Source organism: Urocitellus parryii, chromosome 1 (genome assembly GCF_045843805.1).
Source record: "Urocitellus parryii isolate mUroPar1 chromosome 1, mUroPar1.hap1, whole genome shotgun sequence".
In the NCBI taxonomy this organism is placed as follows: domain Eukaryota; kingdom Metazoa; phylum Chordata; class Mammalia; order Rodentia; family Sciuridae; genus Urocitellus; species Urocitellus parryii.
In genome coordinates, this window is record NC_135531.1 from 185,979,885 (window position 1) to 186,002,256 (window position 22,372).

General features: G+C 37.6%; 1 protein-coding gene across 3 annotated transcripts in view; it reads left to right on the plus strand.

Moving 5' to 3' along the window:
- Window positions 1-22,372, plus strand: part of Cntnap5 (contactin associated protein family member 5) — a 771,818-nt gene that overhangs the window by 447,972 nt on the left and 301,474 nt on the right. For all 3 annotated transcript variants that reach the window (XM_077798231.1, XM_026402894.2, XM_026402896.2), the window contains exon 11: window positions 8,735-8,841. In XM_077798231.1, coding sequence (XP_077654357.1) covers window positions 8,735-8,841 — 107 coding nt within the window. The remainder of the gene's footprint in view (window positions 1-8,734; window positions 8,842-22,372) is intronic.

A 22,372-nucleotide genomic window follows, 5' to 3' on the forward strand; every position in this document is an offset into this window, starting at 1 on the left:
TTAAAAACCCCAATTGATGGCAATTAGGCTCCTTCACCTGATGAAAGATTGTTTAAAGTTCTAAGTAAGGTTCTTTCCTGTTTAACAACTGACCCTGAATCTTAATCCTGTTGTGATCTATAGCTGTTTTTTTTTTCCCAGAAAAGAATGCAAATTGAATCACAAGCAAGCCTCTGTCTGAGATCAGCTTTGGGATCATTTTACTTTTTCCATATAATTTTTCCATATTTCTTCTTTACTCAAAAATATTAATATTATTGTTTTATTAGTATTATGATTTTGATTATTTAAAACTTTGATATTCAGAAAATTCTGAGATAAAACAATTGCGTGGCTGAGGAAGATGCTTCAGTACCAAGTGATGAATTTGGGCATGATGCTTATTGGTGACCTGTGAAACACCTTGTCCCTTATAGATGGGTCCTCAGTCAAGGGCTCCAATATACAGGCATTCACAGTGAGCTGCCCATGAAAGCCTGCATTCAAAGACCAAAGCTGAATCCTGACTTAACTTTCCATTTTCTTGATGAACATTGAGGAACTCTTGCATTTTTCTATGTTGTGAAAGTAAATACCTTAGGTATATTTTCCTCAAAATGCAATAAAATTCCATGATAGACTAAATGGCTAGCTCTGACCTGTAATGATAACATATATGGTCCTTGTACTGAAAAGAGGCAGAGGTTAAAATTTTTATGTTGGTATTAAGTACAAGGAAGCAATCATATTAACTCAGGCTTAAAACACATATAAAACGTCTGGATGATACGGAAAAGTAAAGTTCAGGGGTGGGACAGGGGCCATTTTGTGGCCTGTTTTAAGGATTTCACAAATTTGTGTTAGAGTTAAAATATAATTGAAATCCTTCCCCACTATTGAGAATTTTATATTATTATGTGTATATATAGAATTATATATTATCATGTTAATCTTATAATAATACATGTTTTGTTATACAGTATAGTTCTATTTATTCCCAATTAATCAACTTGTATATTGTTAAAGTCCCTTTTCTACCAAAAAAAAAAAATATCTCTAAGAAATATAAACTGAGAGCTCCAAGTTTACTACTGTGTCTGCAATCAGTGGACAACCCACGTGAAGCCTTGTACCTCCTGCTTTGGCAGAAGTGAAGCCCTAAAATGAATGTTTAGAGTTTACTTTTAAGGTGATGAGACTTCTTGCATGGTGTTTGAAAGGGGTAGACTTCAGTCACAAGTAGCATAGTTCACCTTGTTGATTCTGTGACTTCCTACTTGAACAATTTATTCTCTGGTATCTAGTCTCCTATTCTTCACCAATAAAACAGTGAAAAATGTCACATCTCAGATGTGATTATGAGCACATGTCAGAGTTCCATTTCAAGTTCATTGACAAAGCCTTCAAGAAAACCAAGATCCAACGTTGTCTTGGTGGAAGTGCTGGTAGGAAACTAGACGGGAAAAGAATATTTGGCCAAAAATGAGTGGAAGAGTCAGCTTACCCATCTTTGAATATCTGCTTAAACATATCATGAATCAAGGCGAGTCAGATAATTAAACTGAATTTCCCATCAGACTTTTCATGCTATTAAAGTCTATCAAAAACTGTGCACAGATTTCATCAGGAATGCTAGATACTTCCCCAAAGGAGCTCTAAGTCACATGGTTGCAACAGTGTTCTGCTTCTGACCCAATTTGGGGACAATTATCTTTCCAAGTACTTAGGTGATAAAGTTGTTAGAGCCCAACAATCCAGCTCAATAGTCACAAGTAATCAGAAGGAATTGCACCATTTACTTGCATGCCTAAACAGCCACAATAAAATATGTCTTCTTTCTCTGCTCAGAGAAACTCAGATTTCTCTGCTCTCCCTTACCTGTTCCTTGCCTATGGCTTCCATGAGAAGTCTCTTTTTGTGCCATCTTCTCCTTACTACTTAAAAAAAAAAAAAAAAAAAAAATGAGGCTCTGTTTTTTTTTTTTTTTCTTTCTTACCCTTTCCCCACTCAGAGCTGTGTGCTTCTAGAGGATAGGCTGGTGATAGCAAATGATTGGAAGTAGCTAGACCATGATTATCTGATAAGGCTGAGTTTCCATTGACTGTTGTTCCCCAGAAATGTTCATTTATTAACTCCACCAACAAGCTTTGATTGTTTGCCTAATTCCGTTCTGAGGATGGACACAAATATCATTATCATAACAAAATAACTAACACAGGCTACTTATCAAGGAAAACAGGTTTATTGGACTCAGTTTGGGAATCTGAGAGTCCAGATGGTCTAGTGTAGGCTCAGTTAGGGTCTCTTTTGGCTACATCATCTTTTAATGTGGAAACGGAAACATGTGCAGGAATAAGCAAGTAATGAGGCCTTGATCCCGTGGTAGTGCTACACTTGTGCCTATTATAACAACACTGTGGTGAGAACTCATGGAGTTGTATGAAAATGACTTTCTGAGAGCAAAATCCATAATGACCCAAGGACCTCCTGCCAGGCCCCACTTTCTAAAGATCTCACCACCTCTCTATAGTGCCACTCTGAAGACAAAGCCTACCATCACAGGGACACTCATACCATATCTCAACCATGACATTCATCAAACAGACAGCAATCAGTGCCCTTATGGAGCTGACACTCTTTTGCAAGAGGACACATGACACATAATAAGCTTAAATGTACAAGCAAAGAACACAATGTATTAGAAGAAAGTATGTGCTAATGACAATTGAAAACAAAATAACTGGGCGGGAAAGGGGATTGGAGATGTCCAGTGATGACAGATTGCAACTTGAAGTAGCATGATGTTGGAGGCCTTCTTGAGAAGGTGACATTTGTGCAGAGTCAGAAGGAGGTGAGGCATGAGCTACTGTGGTAACTGGGAAGAGCTTTCTGGGCAGAGTAAATGTCAGTGCAAAGACCCCGACAAAGACACATCCTTGCAATGTTTTAGGGACAATAAGGAGATCCACCTGGTGTCATAGTGTGGCCATTGTAGAAAGTGTAGGGATAAATTGAGAGTTAAGTGGTGGTGCAGAAACTGATAGGTAGTTTTAACACTGTTGCTTGTCCCCTGGTTAAAATAAGGAACCATTGGAGAGGATTTGAATGGGATCTTCCTCATATTTAAAAAGAATCTTGTTTTGTTCTTGAGTGAGAATTGACCGAAGGGGTCCAGTGGCTGAAACTGGGGGAAGAGTTAGCTAGTAATTGCAGTTGTTCAGGTGAGAGATGCAGCATTGGCAGAGGTGGTGAGAAACCATTAGATTCAGGACATATTCTTAAGGAATAGCTTGAAGGTTTTATTCCCACCTCCAATATGGACTGTGAGAGAAGAGGAAGACCTTCAAGTTTGGGGGTCTGGATATGGGTGAAGATGGTCTTTCTCTCAACTGTGATAGTGAAGGATGCAGGTGGAGTAGGTGGGAGAGGGATCAGCCAAGGAGATTGAAAAGTCCTAGGCACACAAGTGGAGCTACCCACTGGTCAGCTGGAATATGAATCTGGAATGTAGGAGAAAGGACTGAACTCAAAATATAAAAATAAATAAATAAATAAATAAATTTGAAAGTCTCTGGGGTTTAGTCAGGTTTCTCATGGCTGTGATAAAAAAAACCGGACAAGAACAATATAGGACAAGAAAAATTATGTTGGCTCATGGTTTCTGAGGTTCTTTCCTTGCTTACCTGAATCCATGGATCTGGGCCCGAAGTGAGGCAGAACATCATGCAAGAAGAGCATGGTAGAAGAAAGCAGTTCTTGACATATCGAAGGGAAGCAGGGGGTTAGGGGCCTCCATTCATTAGGGACAAAATGAAAAACCCCAAGTCATGTCCCCAGTGGGACATGTCACCTCCTCCAGGCATACACCCTACCTGCCTGCAATACCACTCAACTAATCCATATCAGTGGATTCTGCCTCTTGTACTGTAATGATTTCACCTCTGAAAATTCTTGCATTGTCTTGCATATGAGATTTGGGGGGGAACTTCAGACCTAAATTATAACACTCAGTAATCTGATTTTTGCTTAAGAGGAACCACAGATATTTATTTCTTCTGTGACCCTTTCCAAATGAAAAACAAAGCAATACCCTGCCTTTTTTGAAAGTAACCTGAATCTCTCTGTGGTCATAACACTTCCCTGCCCTTGCCCACGCCAGCAGGAAACTTCTGTTTTCTCTGTTTAAAGCTAAATCAGAAAGAAGTTACCACGTTGATCTTCATCAAGGAAAACTGTGGAGGTCCTTTTGTTCTTCCTAATGCCAACTGAGAGTGTGCATTCCCTTCAAGTGTGCTTGCTTAGGATGCTTGAAACTGGATTTTGGTTTTAATTCTCAGAAATGTCTGCCTCTAGTCTACCAAGTGGCTCAGTCTATAATGATCCTTTGCCTTCTGTGAAGCAGCTTTTTGGCTATCTCCCTTGCTGTGCATCAATCTTCAAAGAGAACTGTTTTGTTCCTTTGTGTTTCTTGTGAGCAATAGAACACACCTTAAACAGCACCCAGGAAGTTGGAACCATAACTTCTGGACCATGACCACTGATGAATGAGTTCTTTGGACCACTCTGGGTGAACTTTCCTCCTTCCTCTATTACCCAGATCATCCACAGCCCCACCTAATCTTTCTCCTTTGAAAGATGTTTGATTTTGGAGGGAAATTATAAAGAAATGTTAATAACCTTTGTCCTTATGACATCATCATGTTTTTCTCTTTCCACTTCTAAATCTTCTCTGCCATTCTTTAGCCCTTCCTTTCATCTCCTATAAATCCCCACACTCTCTGCAAAATGACTGCCAATGTGTGTTCCAAGTCTTTGCTGGGACACATCACAGTGATAGTTTATTGGGGCTCTTGGGGAGTACAGGAAGACTTGTCGCACTCATACTGAAACATTATGCTCTAAGGAAAGCCACATCTGTCCAGGTGGGGTTACATCTGCAACAGCAAAAGGAGTTTTAGAGGATCTGTGTTCAGAGCAATTATCTCCTGGCAATTTGAATAGAAGGTTCATGCATAAGATTGTGACTCACTTCATAGTCAGTGGTCTTTCCTTTAAGGGTCTCTGAGCAGTTACCTTTGTGAGTCCATTTTTTAAGTGATTAAAGAATATGGGAAATTATACTCCTAAAACTGCCCTTTCTTTAGGTAGAATGCGATGAACATCATTACCCTAAGTATATGTATGTCTGCACATATGGTGTGACACTACATCATGTACAACCAGAGAAATGAAAAGTTGCACTGCATTAGTGTACAATGAATCAAAATGCATTCTGATGTCATATATACCTAATTAGAATAAATAAATGAATAAATAAATAAATAAAACCCTGCCCTTTCTTTTTAAAAAAGCAAATTGGGCTTAGACATCTTTTATTTTGAATGTCTACTTTACAGATGAGTTTCTCTAATCATGGTATGTGTTGAACCAAAATGAATCAAGCTCCAAGGCAGCCTTACAAGTGCTCATTCATTTTCTTTTCCCCTCATTCTTGGAATATTAGATGTTCGCTTATTCAAGTATCCTTTTTCCCTTCCAGAAATACATCATTGGTTTGTTCATTGACCATAGACAGATGAATTTATAGCCTAGATTTTCAGTGGCAAATTGAGTCTATTAATACTGCAATGCAGATTCTGTGTAGGACTTATAAAGATATGCTCAAGAAGCCAGTAGAGGTGATGTGCCCCTGTAATCCCAGTGACTCAGGAGACTGAGACAGGAGGATAGCAAATTCAAGGCCAGCCTGGGAAACTTAGTTAGTACCTGCCTCAAAATTTAAAAAATAAAATAAAAAGGACTGGGGATATAACTCAGTGGTAGAGTGCCCCTAGGTTCAGTCTCCAGTACTGGTAAGAAAATGTGTTCAAAATATAGGATATTTATATTTCTGGTAGCTTCCCCAAAGCTATTCCTTCTAGAAAAGGCCCAATTGGATTTGGTAATCTCAAGATTGCAAGGTATTTTTATCATGTATACCATAAGAAAAACATGTTTACATTTTCTTTTGTAATTCTGGAATGCTATCTAACAAAAAGTTAAGATTCTGGGCTGGAGCTGGAGCTCACTTTTAGAGCGCTTGCTCACAGGTGTGAGGCCTTGGGTTCGATCCTCAGCACCACATTAAAAAAAATTCATAAAAATATATTGTATTCATTTACAACTAAAAAAAATTAAAATTAAGATTCTGTGAATTGAAAGTAATAGACTCCCAACTGGAGCTCTCCTGAGTGAAATGAGGATTTTGCTGGAAAGGTCTTGGTTTATCTCACAGAACCCAACACAGATTAAAACAGCCAGTTCCCAAGAGGTTCAGGAGGGCAACCAGACCTTGAGAACTGCAGGAACCAAACACACAAATATCTTCAGGACTCTCTCTTTCCTTCCTGCTGAAGGCTGCATATTGGAAAAAAAAAAAATTTTTTCCTGTACCATTCACTGCAGACAAACGTTCTCCTCATGTCTGAAAATACAGCTACTAAAACTTTCTGATTTATTTTATTTTATTGTTCCAACTACTGAAAAGAGGGTATGCTGAATTTATTTGGATCCAAAAGTAAAAGAACTAAAGAATAAACATCTATGTTGCTTTTTGCTCAGCTCTCCAGCCTTAAAGCAATAAACTTTTTGTTGAAGTAGGGGAACAATACTATCATCATTTGCTAATCTTGGAAAACTTGTTTTGGGGGAGACGGGAGGAAGTGGAAAGTGGTATAGAGAGGTTGTGGATGAACCTGGAAGGCTCAGGTGAAGATACAGTAAAAAGTTAGGTGATGCTGAACCGGGGAGATGCTAGGGTGAAAGCAGCGTGTGGGGCAGGTGGACATTCAAAACAAAGCTAGCAGGCTAGCTTACAGGACAGGCTCCTTAGTTGCATTTTGTTAATAAGGGAAACTGATGCTCCAAATTTATGTAGCTTCCCCCACAGAGTTGGTAGGGAACAAGGACTTCCTTCACAAGGACTTTGATCACAACAGTGACAAGTCTGTTTTAGTTCCTGTTCATCAAGTCTAGGAGAGTGGATAAGAGTCAAGAGGAAAGGCAAAATTGGGTAGCAGGGAAAGGACTTTTTTTCTATTTGCTTTTTTTTTTTTTTTTTTTTTTTACAGTTACATTTTGGTTCAGTTTTGATGAAGACATCCACAGCAAGATTCTTAAGTTTTTTCTTTTTTCTTTTTCTTTTTGTTTTTTCCCTGTTCTTTATGCCGGACTTGGATGCCATGAAGTTATCAGCAAGCTTTCCCCAAACATAATACCTGTCAGCACAATTTTATGTTTGCTGTGCTGAGCAGAAATTTCTAATAATACATCTGAACCTACACAGAGATTTTACTTTTGCACTTTGAAACAATCATTGTTGGAGGGTTTCCCACCTATCGAGGACACTTAGAGCAAATCATCCTGCGTTTTGCTGGCTTCCAATTCTTAGTGGTTCTCAATGAACCCATTTGTTGTTTTATACACCTTTGTAACTTCAGTAATTGAACCCTCTCTCTTTTTAAATTTGTGAGATTTTGTTTTCCATAGCTCTCTTAGACTCGTTGCAAAGATTGTTTTCAGAAATTACATTATTTATCCTTACTTTTACACGTAATTTTATTCACTACACTTCCTGGGTTCATCTCAGCAGCAACACTGGAAATTTTAAAGTATGTGTGCAAGATGCAAACTACAATACAGTGAATAGATGAGCTGGAATTTAAACGCAGGCATATGTGTCCCTAAAGATCATGATTTCCACCTAGAGAAATAAGCATCACCTTTACTATCACTAGCCCAAGTAACTCTAACATTTTTAAGACCCAAATTTTTGAAACTCATAGATTCTTTTTTTAGTTTCTGTGGCATGCTTCATATGTGGGATTTTCACCTAATTGAGTCCCAATCTGTGATGATCTTTTTGTTGTTGTTGTTTACATTATTTGTAGTCATTTTATAATAAAGTAGCCCCATTAACCTTGTGAGCAACAGATCTCCTATGTAATATTCTAATATTAGGTAATTACCTTGATTCACCATTGTGAACATCATTGTGAATAGCAAGCAGCAGTTAGCATATATTTTCTTCATATTTTGAACCATATTCTTAAACAAAGCCATCAAAGTATGATTTCTGCTTCAAATTACATAATGTTTTAAAGAACTTTTCATTGTGTGATGCAAATATTTCTCAGAATAGCCATATTGTTTTGACCATAACTAGTAAAGGCCTTATTTTAAGGACAGCGCTGGCACATTTAAAAATGATACAATTTTCTTGCATGTTAAGTGAGCAGGCATCATCTTTTCAAATTTCATGTTGTGCTTATGTATTTTAAAATAGTTTCCTGGCCTTCTCCCAAGAGAGAAGCATATGGAGAGTAACCTCAATTATCTGTCCCTTTTTCTTTAAAAATGCAAAAACTTTAAAACATATGAAATTACGATCTGAATACGTTTTCTCTGTGATAAATAAAATACCACATCAGTTTAACTTTAAATTCAATAAGCATTCACCCCAGTGCTGGAATATTAACTCAAGTGCCTAATTTGGCTCTGAGACTTCCATTACCTGGCAGCCTCTGGTGGATACACCTGTTTTGGTTAAGCCGTTATATAATGTTCATCATTTGAAATCTGACTTAGGCATATGATTACAGTGGATAAATTCCCAGAATTAATTCATTTTGTTGGATATAAGACATTATTTATTCCTTCTTTATTTTAACTGACTTTTTAAATTTTGTTGTCTTTTTTTTGTGCTATCTCACATTAGGTGTTTGCCAAACTATTGTGAACATGGAGGAAGCTGCTCCCAGTCCTGGGCCAGTTTCTATTGTAACTGCAGTGACACAGGTTACACTGGTGCCACCTGCCATGACTGTGAGTAGATGCATGGGTTATGCCCAGTGGATGAACAAAGCTACAGAATTGCCAGTGTTAACCCATTGTGTTCCTTAGTTCAGAGGTAGAACCCCTATAAAATCTTAAATTGAGAAAAAAATATACCACTCAAGGTAACTTTGAAATAATCAGTGTTTTTAGAGGGCTGATCTCCTGAGAAAAGTAACAGATGAATAATTACAGCATATGAAATATGCACACATACACATATTATAAAGGATATATATGTAAGCTCTCGGTTATGAATTCCAACCTATTTTAATGCAACTGGGTCAATTTCATTAAATATTTTCACAGACTTGAAAACTTGGCACTTAATGGGTTAACTAGGTGCATTTATTGTTGGGGGACACATTGTATGCATTCATTAAGTGTAAGTTTTTTAGAGGACACCACAGGCCAAAACTGTGGTGGATGGGAGCACCCATGGATGAAAGTCATAACCTGTGGTGTTCATAGACTGCTAGTAAGACAGGAAATGGGATAGTGGCAATGGAGTCACATACATGTTGAGGTTGGGACAAGAAAACATGCTATGGGCACACAAGAGGTAGCTCTAAAGTTAATTACACTGTCTTCCAGGTTGTGCTATGTTGCCATAGTAGAAAATTAGAATCTTGCTGGTTTAAGTAATGAGTGGCCATGTCGTGACCATGACACATACCCATCATACATCAGTAGGAGGTCTTCTTCCACATTTTCCTCTTATCATGGAGGTTTAATCATCTGGAATGTTGCCAGGGCAGAGAGAAGGACACACAGGGGCGGAGACAGGAAAGCAGGGGCTAGTTTTTAAATGCCTTGACCTCTATGTGGCAAATATTACTTTCTCTTACATTCCATTGTCCAGATAGGGTCACAAGGGCACACACATAGGGGGTCACAAGGGCACACACAAGAGGGCATGAAGTGCCTTCCCACCATGGCTTGTGAGACAACAAACCTGAGCACTGGCGATAAGTACCTGTCAATCCTGGCTTGGAGGAGGCTTCATATAAAAGGCCTGGGTTGATCTTTTGTAGAGACCTGGCTGGACAATAGCAACCAATAAAAGGGATACTCAGAGCAAAGGAATAGATGGAGGCAGGAAACATAAGGAAGTCAGAGTCTGCAGGTAGTAACACAGGACGGGACGATGGTGGTGGAGAAGATGGCAGGACAGGAGGCAGGGAGAAGGTAGGCTGAATTGTGCGAACATAAGAAGCAAAGAAAAAGAAAGGAAGAATTGGAGCCCTGAGTCCCACAATTTAACATTCTCATTGGGATCATCAAACAAAAGACAACCAAACAAATGGTTGCCATCTAGAAAATTTTATTCCATGCTGACTGATGGACTTAAGTATTAAGTGAGAAAGACATATCTGAAGGTGCTGGCAGTGATTGTGGGAGATTTCATGGAATATATGAAATTGGAAATTGAAAGGACAGGTGGGAGAAGATATTATAGAAAGACATTGAAGCCAAGGAAGGCTTAGATGTATAATGAGGACCATAGGGAGATATCATTCTGGGGCAGATCTCACCAGTTTTTCCTGAGTTCCTGATGTTGTTGCCTGGCCCTGAAGGATCATGGAAGGGGTTGGAGATGTCCACTGGACTAAATTCACTCTAGTCAAGAAGGAGCAAAGTTGATGCTCTGATTTTTGTGTACTTCTCAGCCATCCCATTCTCTGTTATGCCACAGAATGTGGCATATACCAATGACTCCCATAGAAGAATCTAACTAAATCAGAAAAGAATTAGTGCAGTGGTCATCATGGAATGATGATGTTATTGCTATTAGTTGCCTGGGAAATTGAGAAATGTCATCTGGCTATATTATAATATATTTCATTTAAATCTTGCTATTTAAAAACTTGGAATGATGAAGAGAACAAGGGAATGAGAGAGAGATTGAAGTTAAATTTTACCCAGCCATTATACTTGACTAAGTACATAATTATATTATACTTGAATAAGTACACAATTTTATCTCTTTAGAGATCTTTTTTTTTCCTTTAAGATCCTATGAGGGAAAACTCATGAATTCTTGCAGACCTATCTAGGGAGAAAATCATATCTTTATCTAAGACTCCAATTAATATCAATCTATAAACTTTAAAAGTCTGTTTCCAGAAATATTATCCTCACATAGTCAAGAGCAACATGTACTTGTACAGAAACACTGCAGGACATGCACAGGACTGTTGAGTTTGTATGTCAGTGTGCTCTTGGAAGAAGCTCAAAGGAAATTGACATGTTCATCAGTCTAATAGTAAAACAAAAGAGCCCTGGAGAAGATTTAACCCAAAGCAAACTAAATCCTAGTCAAAGCACATTACAGCATTAAAGGTTTATCTGTTCATTTTCTCCAAAAGTAACGTAGTAATTTTTTTTTTTTTGAGGAGTTCATCTTCACAGATGCTGTTCTCCTTTAATTCGCTCTATCCATTAGGCTGAAAATAGAAGATTTCTAGTTTTTTTTTTTCTTTTAAGTGTGAAGTTGAAAATTGATGGAGGTGAGGTGCTGATTTTTAAAGGAATGCTGTCAAGTCTTGTGAGCAGGAGACTCGACATATAAAGTAGTAAAAATATCGTTCCTTAATTTTTTTAACACCTTCCCATTTCCCTTTTTGTGAAATTGTACAGTTCCTACACTGTAAACTGAAACTCTGTGAAACTCTATCTTCCATTCTGGGCATGTAGCCAGAACAAATCAGAGCTGCTTGGGTATCTGTGACGTTTGGCAAGCACACCTTGGATGGTGAGATGTAATTCAAGGATCTGTCCTTCTGCCTCTGACTAATCTCTCCCTCTGCTATTTGGGTGACCCCCCCTGTTTTGAGTACTTCTTGAACTGAGTGAACCAGTTCTTGCCTTCAATAAATATGTGCCTCACCCCGAGCCATGAGAATTCAAGAGTGGGAGCTGCCCAAATGCAGATGGTGGCACCCAGAAAGCCCTTGGGTCAAAACAAACAAACCGGCCCACAATCTTGCTCATGTCAAAATGGCAGGGTCATCCTTGGTGTGTTGAGACATGTTGTGTTGAAGAACTCATCATCAATCAGAACAATTACCTCAATTTTTTAGATTGATAAAATATTTCTAATAATATTAAAGTGCTAATTTTTGAGTATTATTTTGGGTTTTTTTGAGCTCTTCAGGATATGTTGTTCTCATTATTTGTGCTTTCCAGCAAAGGTGGGCCAATAGAGCAGACCTGGGATCGATGGGATTAACATCTCTAATTCTTGTGGATGAAAGAGAGATTTGGTTGAGGAAGGTAAAGGGTGACAATGAACTTCTAAGGAATGGCAACATGGGAATTTCCAGTCTTCAGACATTTCAGGTTGCTGCCGAAAGCACAGGGATCTTCAGTGTATCTTGATTTTCTTTTCCCCTTGCCTGATAACACATAAATAACTTGGGTATGCAAGTTATGTCACATATTAAATACACCTTTTTCAAAGCCACCTGTTTAGGAAGGAGATGACAAGTGTGTCCAATTCCTTTCCATTTGTGGCAGCCTCTCCATAGAGAAGGTATTCAAGTTCATCATGTATGCCACCATGTGCCATTGGACACTATTCTGTGATGTTTGAAAGTTGTTAGGGTGAGGAACTTTCTCCTTTAGGTTTTATTCTTTTTTTTCTAGAGGAATAACTAAAAGTAAACAATGTTTCTGATTCAGATGCAATTCTAACTGCCAGCCAACATTTATCAGTTGGTCTTTAGTTTTATATAATCTATGAGTTCAGAAGTTTGAATACTTGAAGCCAAACTTCTAACTCTTCAGGATACATCTTGATTAGGTATTTCATGTCCACCTTATTAGGAGTACAAATTAAGATTCAAAAGAACATTTTGTTTTTCATTGTAGAAGCTTAGCAGATAGGTAGATACCATTGCAATATAAGAATAAATTGAGCTGGATATTATTATTGCCTCCATTTTACACAGGAGAACATTGAGAACCAGAAAGGATACATAACTTTCTCAAGGTCACATGTCTCAGAGAAGGGACATGAAGTAAAGGAATCTGGCATTATATGCCACATACTTAAGCCCTATATCTTATTCCTTCTCTCAAACAAGTAGGACATGTGCAAAGTTCCATATACGAACTTAATGTTATTCATCATATGCATGAGACACAGTAGGGTATTGTGATGTCCTCATTAAAATGCAGTCCTAGGGGTCCAAGAGATGAAATTTTTTTGTGTGTTCTAAAATAATCATGAAAGCATTATAGAAGGAAGTGGAATGAGATAGAATTTGAAGGATAGCTGTATTTGAAATAGATGTAGGTAAAAGGAAGAGTATCAAAAGCAAGGAGACTGGCAAGAGTAAAGGCATGAGGGCCAGAACATACATGCTATGATTCAGAACAATGTAGGTGCACTTGCCTGGATCAAGATAGGAAAAATGAGCAGTTCTGTTCATTTGTTGCTGAAGCCCTAATGGGATTCTCACAAAGCACTTTCCCTAAGGGAGTAGAGATCACTTCCCATTATTATCAAGACTTTTCTCACACTATTGCAACATTCATAAATGCCACTTTGATACTACATATAAATAATCTAATGATAGATTTCTTTTTTTATATTCTTATAAAATATAAAAATACACTTTTATATTTTGTAACATTTTTATATATTTTGTGTTGTTTCCAAATGTTCAATGTTATAACCAACACAATGGTGAGCATCACAGTGCTTAAGTGTGAACCCCACAAGTTCTAGTGTTTATATAAACTAGTCTAAGAAGCGGCATTCTTGGGTCAAAGGTTATGAGTAATTTGAAGGGTCTTCATTCATATTGCCAACTTTTCTAAAGTCTTAATATAGTTTATACTCTGATGACTATTTTCCGAGATCTTCTGTCACCATCACTGTCAGAATTATTTACTCATTTATTCAACATGTCTTTTTACTAAACAATTCCATATTAAATGGATATTATCTTCATTACCAGTCCCTAATAAGAAAAAGACTTTGCCACAACCTGAACCTTGGGCATGGCATTGTTTCCATATATTTTTTTTTTTGGTCACTCAAGTACATTTTGAAAGCACATTTATTGTCAGTAACTATGCATTCAATGATCGCTGTTACAGAGAGCTGACTTGCCAAGTGTGATAGGAGTACTTATCATCCTCTGTATTTATACTGTCTAGTGAGACAGTTCTTGACCTTTTTAATGTCTGATGACATTCATGGGATCCCTGTGCAGGATCCCTTTAGTGTGTCTCAGTGTTTACTAATCCCTTCTCATGGTACGACTCTCTGACATTCTAACAATGCTTTTAGCTCATTTTTCAGCTTTATAAGCACATGTCAGCTTTCTTCCTCTCCCAAGCTTGATATAGTGCTGCTTCCTTTGGGCAGTCAATAACCAGGTATTGATTGGAAGCATATCAAGTTGTCTGGCCATTGGACTGTACAGTAGTCATCACAGAGCAATATCACTTCGCTTGTTTAACTGTAGGTAAATGGTCCTCTGACTGCACAGTATTTGGATGGTTGGAAGGAAAGGTTAGAGAGGGTAGGGGATGCTGATAATAAAGACTTTTTTAAAAAAATCATTGTTCATGTCTCTGAGTTCAGGTCTCCTCATATCTTAATATTATTCTTTAAGTCTCCCATTAAGATCTAATCCCTAAATGCCATCAGCAAATTGTTCTTATCGGCAGCTAGATGAAGAAGGAGGAAGAAGAGGAGGAGGAGACTGTTGAATTGATACACTGCTTTATTTTATGACATTAACCACCGTCTTCTTTGCTATTATTTTCTTCCATGTTAACTCTTCTAGTGAGACTATAAACTCGTGGAGGGAATAACTATGTCTTGCTTTTAATTGTAGGAACCACAAATAAACCACTGGTGATATACAGGGTATATCATATAATCGATGAGACAAGTAATTAAGTAGAGAAGGTAACATAGTGTGCCGTTTGATGAGAATGCCATAGGACAGAATGGTGTCTCAATCTTCACCAGCTCTCCATTCTCTTTTCTCATCCCTGTTACATAGTCCCTGAATGAAACATATATATATATATATATATATATATATATATATATATATATATATTCATAAGTGAGATTATGAGATATTAGCAATTTATGATGTTGTATCGCTAGGATGAGAATAGTGGTATTGGCTGGGGAAGATGAGAAGGTTTTCAGAAAGAAGTTTTGAGTGGAGATAAAGGACAAGTAGGAAGAATTGCAAGGAGAAGAGTCTTCTAGGAAGAGTGAGCAACATCTGCAAAGGAAGAGAAAAGTGGAAGACCATGGAACAAAGATGGGTTATAAGACATCTTGCAGAGATGAAATAGCAAACGATAGAGATACAGGAAGTGCAAGCATAATGAGTTCAGGTGACAGGTTGAGAAGGAGTGAGCCTGTCTGCTGGGCAACTAAGATCCAGTCATGGTGTATTTTTTTTTTATTTTAATGTTTGAAATAGAGTTGCTAGTAATTATGTTATCATTGGATTTGTTATCAGATTCGTTTTGAAAATATAACTGTGGTGATATTGTAGACCATATACTGAAGTTAGAAGACGTGTATTTTTAGGGAGAGATATGGGGAATAGTGTTTGCAATTGGTAGGCAGCAAATGATGAGAGACAGAGCAAGCTAGAAAGAAAAGACCTGATGTAAAAGCGTATCTAAAATTGGATCGAGAAAACTTGAAGACACACTGAACAAGGTAGAGAGAATGACTTAACTTTTAGCTTGGAAGAGTTTGTCAATGAGACATGGAGTGACTGAGTCTTCAGATCTGGCTTGGTGTGACAGCTTCCTATCAAATTCAGATCTGCAATTTACAAGATATATCACCTGGGTGGGCTATGTGAGCTATGTGCTTTAACTTCATCATCTGGGATCTGTCACAGATGAAGAAAAATGGCATGATAGCAGTCACCTCATGGAAATATTAAGAGGATTAAATAAAAGCATCTCCGTAAATTTTTAGCATGTTATCTGGCACAGGAAAAGTCCCTGATCCAGGTTGGCTACTATTTGAACAGATAGAGGACATGTAAGCAGAAGAAATTTAGTGGATACCATCAGCAGTTCCATTTGGGGCACAGTATTTTCCTGGATACCTTTCCACTGTGCAGAAGTAACTGGAAAACTTTCCATTAAAGTCTGGGGAGAAGAGCAGAATCAGTGGGTATATAATTGCTGAACTCTTTGAGCAGATGAAATCAATAAGGCATGTCAGGTTGAAAAGTGAAACCTGGTAAGCAAAAATTCTGAGGGACTCAAGAAGAGGTACATATGACACACAACCAACATGGAGTGGGAAGGAGAAAAATAAAATAAGAGCTATGAAAAAGCGGTATCCTAGAAACCAGAAGGGCGTGTTTCAGAAATAGACTATTAGTAGAGAGATCTAAGTAGTATCCCCCAGGTTACTCTTTCATTATACTAGTTGGCAATCCTTAAATGACTGGTGGAAATTTAGAACAGAAGTTGGAGGAAGACAAAGATAAAGCAATAAGGAAAACTCATTTTCTACAGGCAGCCCTTCATGGTGACGTTATTGGAATGCATTGGAATAAGCTATTCCAAGTTAATTCATTGACAAAGGACAGACCTAGGATCTGTGTTGGCAGGATCCAGATGATTCAAAAGCTTTACTTCTGAGAGTATTGCACTCTCTTTCAGGAGAGAAGTCCAACACCCACAAATCCATTAACAGACAAGTAGTGCATGACCTTGGGTAACTAAGTGCCCAGGATTGACTATGGGAAGGTTGCTGCTCTGTGAAGGGAGGAATCCAAGTCGACTGAGATGGCCATAAAAGAGTTCTTGGAAGAGTGCTTGAACCTGCAAGTGAGGCCAGACCCAAACTTGAATAAGCAGAGAGTTTCAGGGCAGTGTTTTTCAAGGGTGACTAGAGAGAAAGGATCTGAAGAGAAGTGAACATGGAGGATATGTGAGGACCAGTAGCATAAAGAGAAGGGAGTGCGTATTTGTGGAGCCCAGTTTAAGTGCCACATGCTTCAGCAACTACTTCAAATACATTATTTTCCCCTTATCCATGGGGTTCAGTCCAAGACCTGCAGTATATGCCTGAAATAACTGATACCACCAAACCCTATACCCTAAATTTTCCTATGCATACATGTCTTTGATAAAACTTAATTTATAAGTTAGGAACAGTAATAATAACTAATGATAAAATAAAACACTCAATAACAGTATCCTTTACTCAAATGTTGAAAACTTATGAATTGTTTATTTCTAGAATTTTCCATTGAATATTTTCCAGCTACTGTAAAGTTTCTAGAACCTCAGAAAGCAAACTTGCAGGTGAAGAGGGACAACTGCATGTACTCTTAAGTTGTGAGTCTTTCTCATATTCATAAATCTGATTGGGTTTAACTATGGCAGATGTTTAAGCAACTCTGTCTTATACATAGGCAAATCTCCTAACCAGAAAGAAGTCTCAATTTTTTCCTTCGGATTATTTGTCAGAGTATTCTCTGCCAACTTCTGCAAGAAACTGCTCAGACCTATCTTAGATACCTCTTTGCCCCTTCAGTATCGCTCACACAGCACTTACTCTACCATAGCAGATGATCAATAAATGTAAACATTCTTTCATAGCCAAAATGATTAAAGCCACAGAACTGGTGGAAGTGGGATTTGAACTCAGTTCTAGATGGCTTGAAAGCACTTCCTTTTCTCATTATAACATCTCTAAGTGGAAGGAAGAGCAGTTGTAAATATTTGATGGAATACAGTAGGATTTATAAACAAAACTCATGCAAAGACTTCCTAACAGAGGGCAGGAGGTGCAAGGGTGCATATTCACCTTAGATCAATTTTCTTCCTTTTGAGTACATCTCAGTCATTTAAGAGCTTCCCAGAGTCATCTCCTATATGTTAAATTGTTCTATTTGTTCTTTCCTTCCTCTTTGTCAATATCTCTCCCTCCATCTTTCCCTACCCCATTGTTAATTGAAGCTACTTCAAATAATTATGTTGCATTGGCAAAGTACAAAAATGTAATCACAAATTTTGGCTTTATTCCAAACCCCTAGAAGCAACAAAAGTTCCCAAAATATGAGAGAAGATAATTAACTGAAGATAATTTAATTGTTGATGTTACCTTCCTTCAGAGAACCATTGATATTTACTTTGAACATTGAGCAAGAACAATGAGCATTTATTCCTAACGTATTTCAATCATCAGAAGACTAATTGCCAGAGAAATACAAAACTCTGGTTTGTCCCATGAGTGAGAAGTCATCTGGAATATACATACATATTTTAACTCACTTCATGAAAACTCATTTTCCATCTGTGCCTCTGCTTTGGATGTGAACAGATCGAGTTTATGGATAACACCTCAGTATTAGACAAATTACTTAACTTTTTTTAGCATCAAATCATTTATCTCTAATATAATTATAACTACATTACACAGTTATTGTGTTGATTAAAAGAGACATGGAAAACAACTAGCAAAATATTTAAAATCTGGCATTTCCATCTTTGGTTATAACCATTTCATATCTAGAGTTATTTTGAATAAAATTTCATGAAAGAGACATCTAATGATTCATCTTCCTGTGCTACCAAAGCATATGGCCAGAGGGATGCTTTTCCCCTATATGTTACCAAACAGAGATGAAGATTTTTGCATAGGCACTACCACCAATAATGACCTGAGAGGCATAATGTCACCCACGAACCCCAGGCTGTGGTGAAGGGAGTGCAGTTCAAGTCTTCTCTGCCAGATGAGTTTAAGGAAGTAGTTTTGTGTAACCTGTGATTTCTTGTGAATGACATGTGAATTGTACATAGATTGTGTATGATCACTAGCAAAGATTGTTTTGACTTGCTCTTGCTTGATTCCAGTGAGTGTGTTTACTTACTGTGGTGTGCTGTAATCACATTGTACAGTTTCTATTTCTTAGCTATTTTTTAAATGTTAGAGCCCAGAATAACATTTTTCCATCAATCAAAGAGCCTTATCTCTTCTGTGGTTTAGAAAAAAACTGAGCATTCATTCACATTATTACTCAAAAAGCCTTTAACAGTAAAACAAGATAAAATATAAGGGTCATAGATGTTCAAAGCTCTTGCCCATTCCCCTTGAAGCATTTGGCAATGCTGAATTCCTGGGGTTTCATTTGGAGTGGGCAACTCAGAGAGTAATAAGAGTAATAAGCAGTAAGAGATTGAAGAGAGTGTGAGATTGCTCAATATAATTTATCATTTTTTTTAAACTATGACTGACTTCACCAAATAAATTGTCATCAAATAAATCCCCAGTTTGAACTTTGCAAAAATATTTTGACTGCGTAATACAGATACAAAATTCAGGAAACATTTATTCATCCATTAAAATTCTGCAACACAATAATACTGTGACCTATGGCAAGTTATTCCACCAGTTTAAACTTCACTAGTACCATATGCAAGGGAAAAATAAGAGTCCGCCCCTTATTGCTACTGGGATAAATTCATGAATCAATGGGCGTGAAATTTCTGACAAGTATGATCAGAATCCTCCCTTATAAGTTTTTTCTTATATATTTATATCATTTTGTTTCCACTGCAACCTTGGTAAGGGACAAGGAAAGTATTCATTTTTTCCTAATATATGGAGGAAAGATATGAAATTCAGAGCAGTTTAGAATTGAGAGCCCAAGGACATAGTCATAAGACCCAAGTTGAATTGAAAAAAAAAAAAAAACATCCTGAATATTGTGACTACTCCCAAGATTCTTTAGCTATAGCATTCACTTGGTGAGATCTGTGGTTGTTAAGTAAAATTCCAGGGTTAATTTAAAATTTTACTTTTTGTTTACCCCCTCCTAAAAAATACTTTGATTATGTTACTGCTCAGTTTCCAATTCTTTTAGTGTCTCTTCATTATCCTATTGAACAAAAGCCTTGCTATTTCAACTCAGTTAGCAAAGACCATCACAATTTGCCCCCTTATGTATGCATTTTATAGCCATTCTGATGATTATTCATTACCTGATTAGGTTCTGAGTTCTTTTTATCATTCTCATCTTTTGGCCTGTGGTTACTTCTGCCTAGAATTTTCTTGTTAACTTTTCTTCAAGTAATTCTCTGTTCAACCCAACGCCCTGCTTTGGCATCCCCTCTGTGTGTATATGTAGTTGAAATAATTGACATTTTTTTTGTGTGTGTGATTCCTTGAGTTCAGGCATTATGACTTTTTCTTTATATGTTTCCAACACCCAACACTAGGACTGGAATATTGCTTATACAAAATAAATATTGAGAGAGTAGAATTCCAATTTTCAACATGTTGCATTTCCTCAAAGTATGCTTATATACCTTCTACACTGAGGCAAAGTAAAAAACAAAACAAAACAAAACAAAACAAAACAAAACAAAACAACAACAACAAAAAAAAAAAACAGCAAATTATGTGGTACCCCACAGCGTCTGCTATGCTTTCTTTTTAGCCACCATGTAGAGAAACATTTCATTTTTTTTTAATTTGGTGAAAGGAACGAGGCTTCATCTTTTTATTCAAAACATATTTATTAAAGATCCCACATCAAGTCCCCATTAGTTCTCAAACTGGTTTCTAAATTGTCTTTCAGTTGGAGTAGCTGCAGTGCACAATATTAAGATACTAGCATAAATAGGGCATTTGGTTAAGTAAACATACACAGAAAACATAACAATGATATAAAACCATCCATGTCATAGCAGGACATGCAACTGAGTTTATTAGTCTGTCAACCGCAGAGTTGTCAAAGTCGGTTTTCAGTAGCACAGATTTCCTGCTGGCAGCTAATGTGATGATGGAGACCCTGGCAATCACTCCCCTGCTCCTGTCTCCCTGATGCCGCTGTCATTATGGCTAGAATAGGAAGTGAGTGTTTCCGTCTGCTAACGTTTGATTTCATTACTGCCTGTTGTCTAAATAGGCATTTAGACGAAGAACTGATGTGGAACAATGTGCAGAATAGGGATGCCTATGCTCACAGGCTACCAGAAGGAGAACCTATTTCCCTGGCTTCCACTTACAGGAGTCTTCCATTTAACAACATCATGAGGGATTGTTCCAAAGGTCTAGAAAAAATTCTGCTCCATTGTTTTGGTTTTTTAAAAGATAGAGCATGAAAAGTGAATTGCTTTTGAAAATTAGGCTGTCTTGGGGTCAGTTCCAAGCTCTACCACTTACCTAAATGAGTGACAGCAAATTTTGTTTAACTCGGAACTCTGATTTGTCTCCTATCTAATTATGGGGATAGTGATATCTATTTCTATGGATTTTTTGTAATTAAGCAATAGATCACACATAGAGCATTGGGTATAGTGCCTCTGCAAGAGACACTCGGCTGCGTTTGCTTCATCAAGACTCTGCATTTCTACAGTTTCTGTTCTTCTGTGGATAACTTTTGGATTAGTAGCAAATATTCATTTCTATTGGGAATGAATTTTCAAATGTGTGTCTTCTTGCTTCCTTCCTCAAGTGATGCTCTGGAGACAGGTTAATCACTTCTTCCTGCTGTCACTGCTTCTCTGGGAATTAGGAGATTTGTTTCTCTTAGTGAAATTTACCTTCTAACTTTGTTGAATTAGTTGTATTTGGGTCCCCAGTGATTCTCTTTGGAGAAGTTATCATTTAAGTCATCTTTACAGAGTTATAAGGAGTCCCCCAAAGAAGGTGTGTCCCTACTGTTCTCTTTCTCTGATTTCCTGTAATTGAAGAGATAACCCATGTTTCTATTCTTGTCTTCTCTACTGATTTTGTATTTTAATCACTTCTTACAAAATACCTTTAGACAATACATAGATTAGTGTTTGAGTAACTGGATACTATTTCCAAGTGGACCCATAAAACGGGCCATTACTCTATCCACTTGTCAACTTGGAGCCCTGCACTTATCTCCTTTGACCATATGTTATACTTCTGCCTAAAATGTCATACTTCACCTGCACAATACAATGTTCCTGTGTACAACCGACTTCACTTAAGTTTGTGTAGTACCTTAAAGATAATACTGGTAATAGTGTAATCTTGCCTTTGACTAAGATGCAGAATATGCAGTCAAAACACAACTCTCTTTCTTTTTTTAATCTCCTACCCTGCTTTAAATTTTATTGACCCTTACCTCTGGATACAATCTTAGGCACAACTCAGTATTTTCCTTTCCACTCTTAGGTGATACACATTCTTCTAATTCCTGTATACCACAATGCAAGAATTAACAAGGCCCAGTTTAATATATCCATCTGCTGTAGTTTGGATCTTGAATGGTGCTATTAGGATTTGGTGGCATGGCCTAGTGAGAGTTCCTTAGGTCTTTGAGGTATGCCCTCTAAGAGGCCTGAGGGGCTCCGCCTGTGCCTCTCTCTTTTTGCTCCTTGACTCATGATAGTGCAGATTTGCCCCACCACAAGCTCCTGCCATTATGGGCTGCCTTCGCACCTGTCTAAATGCATTGGTTTCAAGCAATCACAGACTGAAACCTTCAAAATTGTGAGCCAAAAAGAAAAACAAACAAAAAAA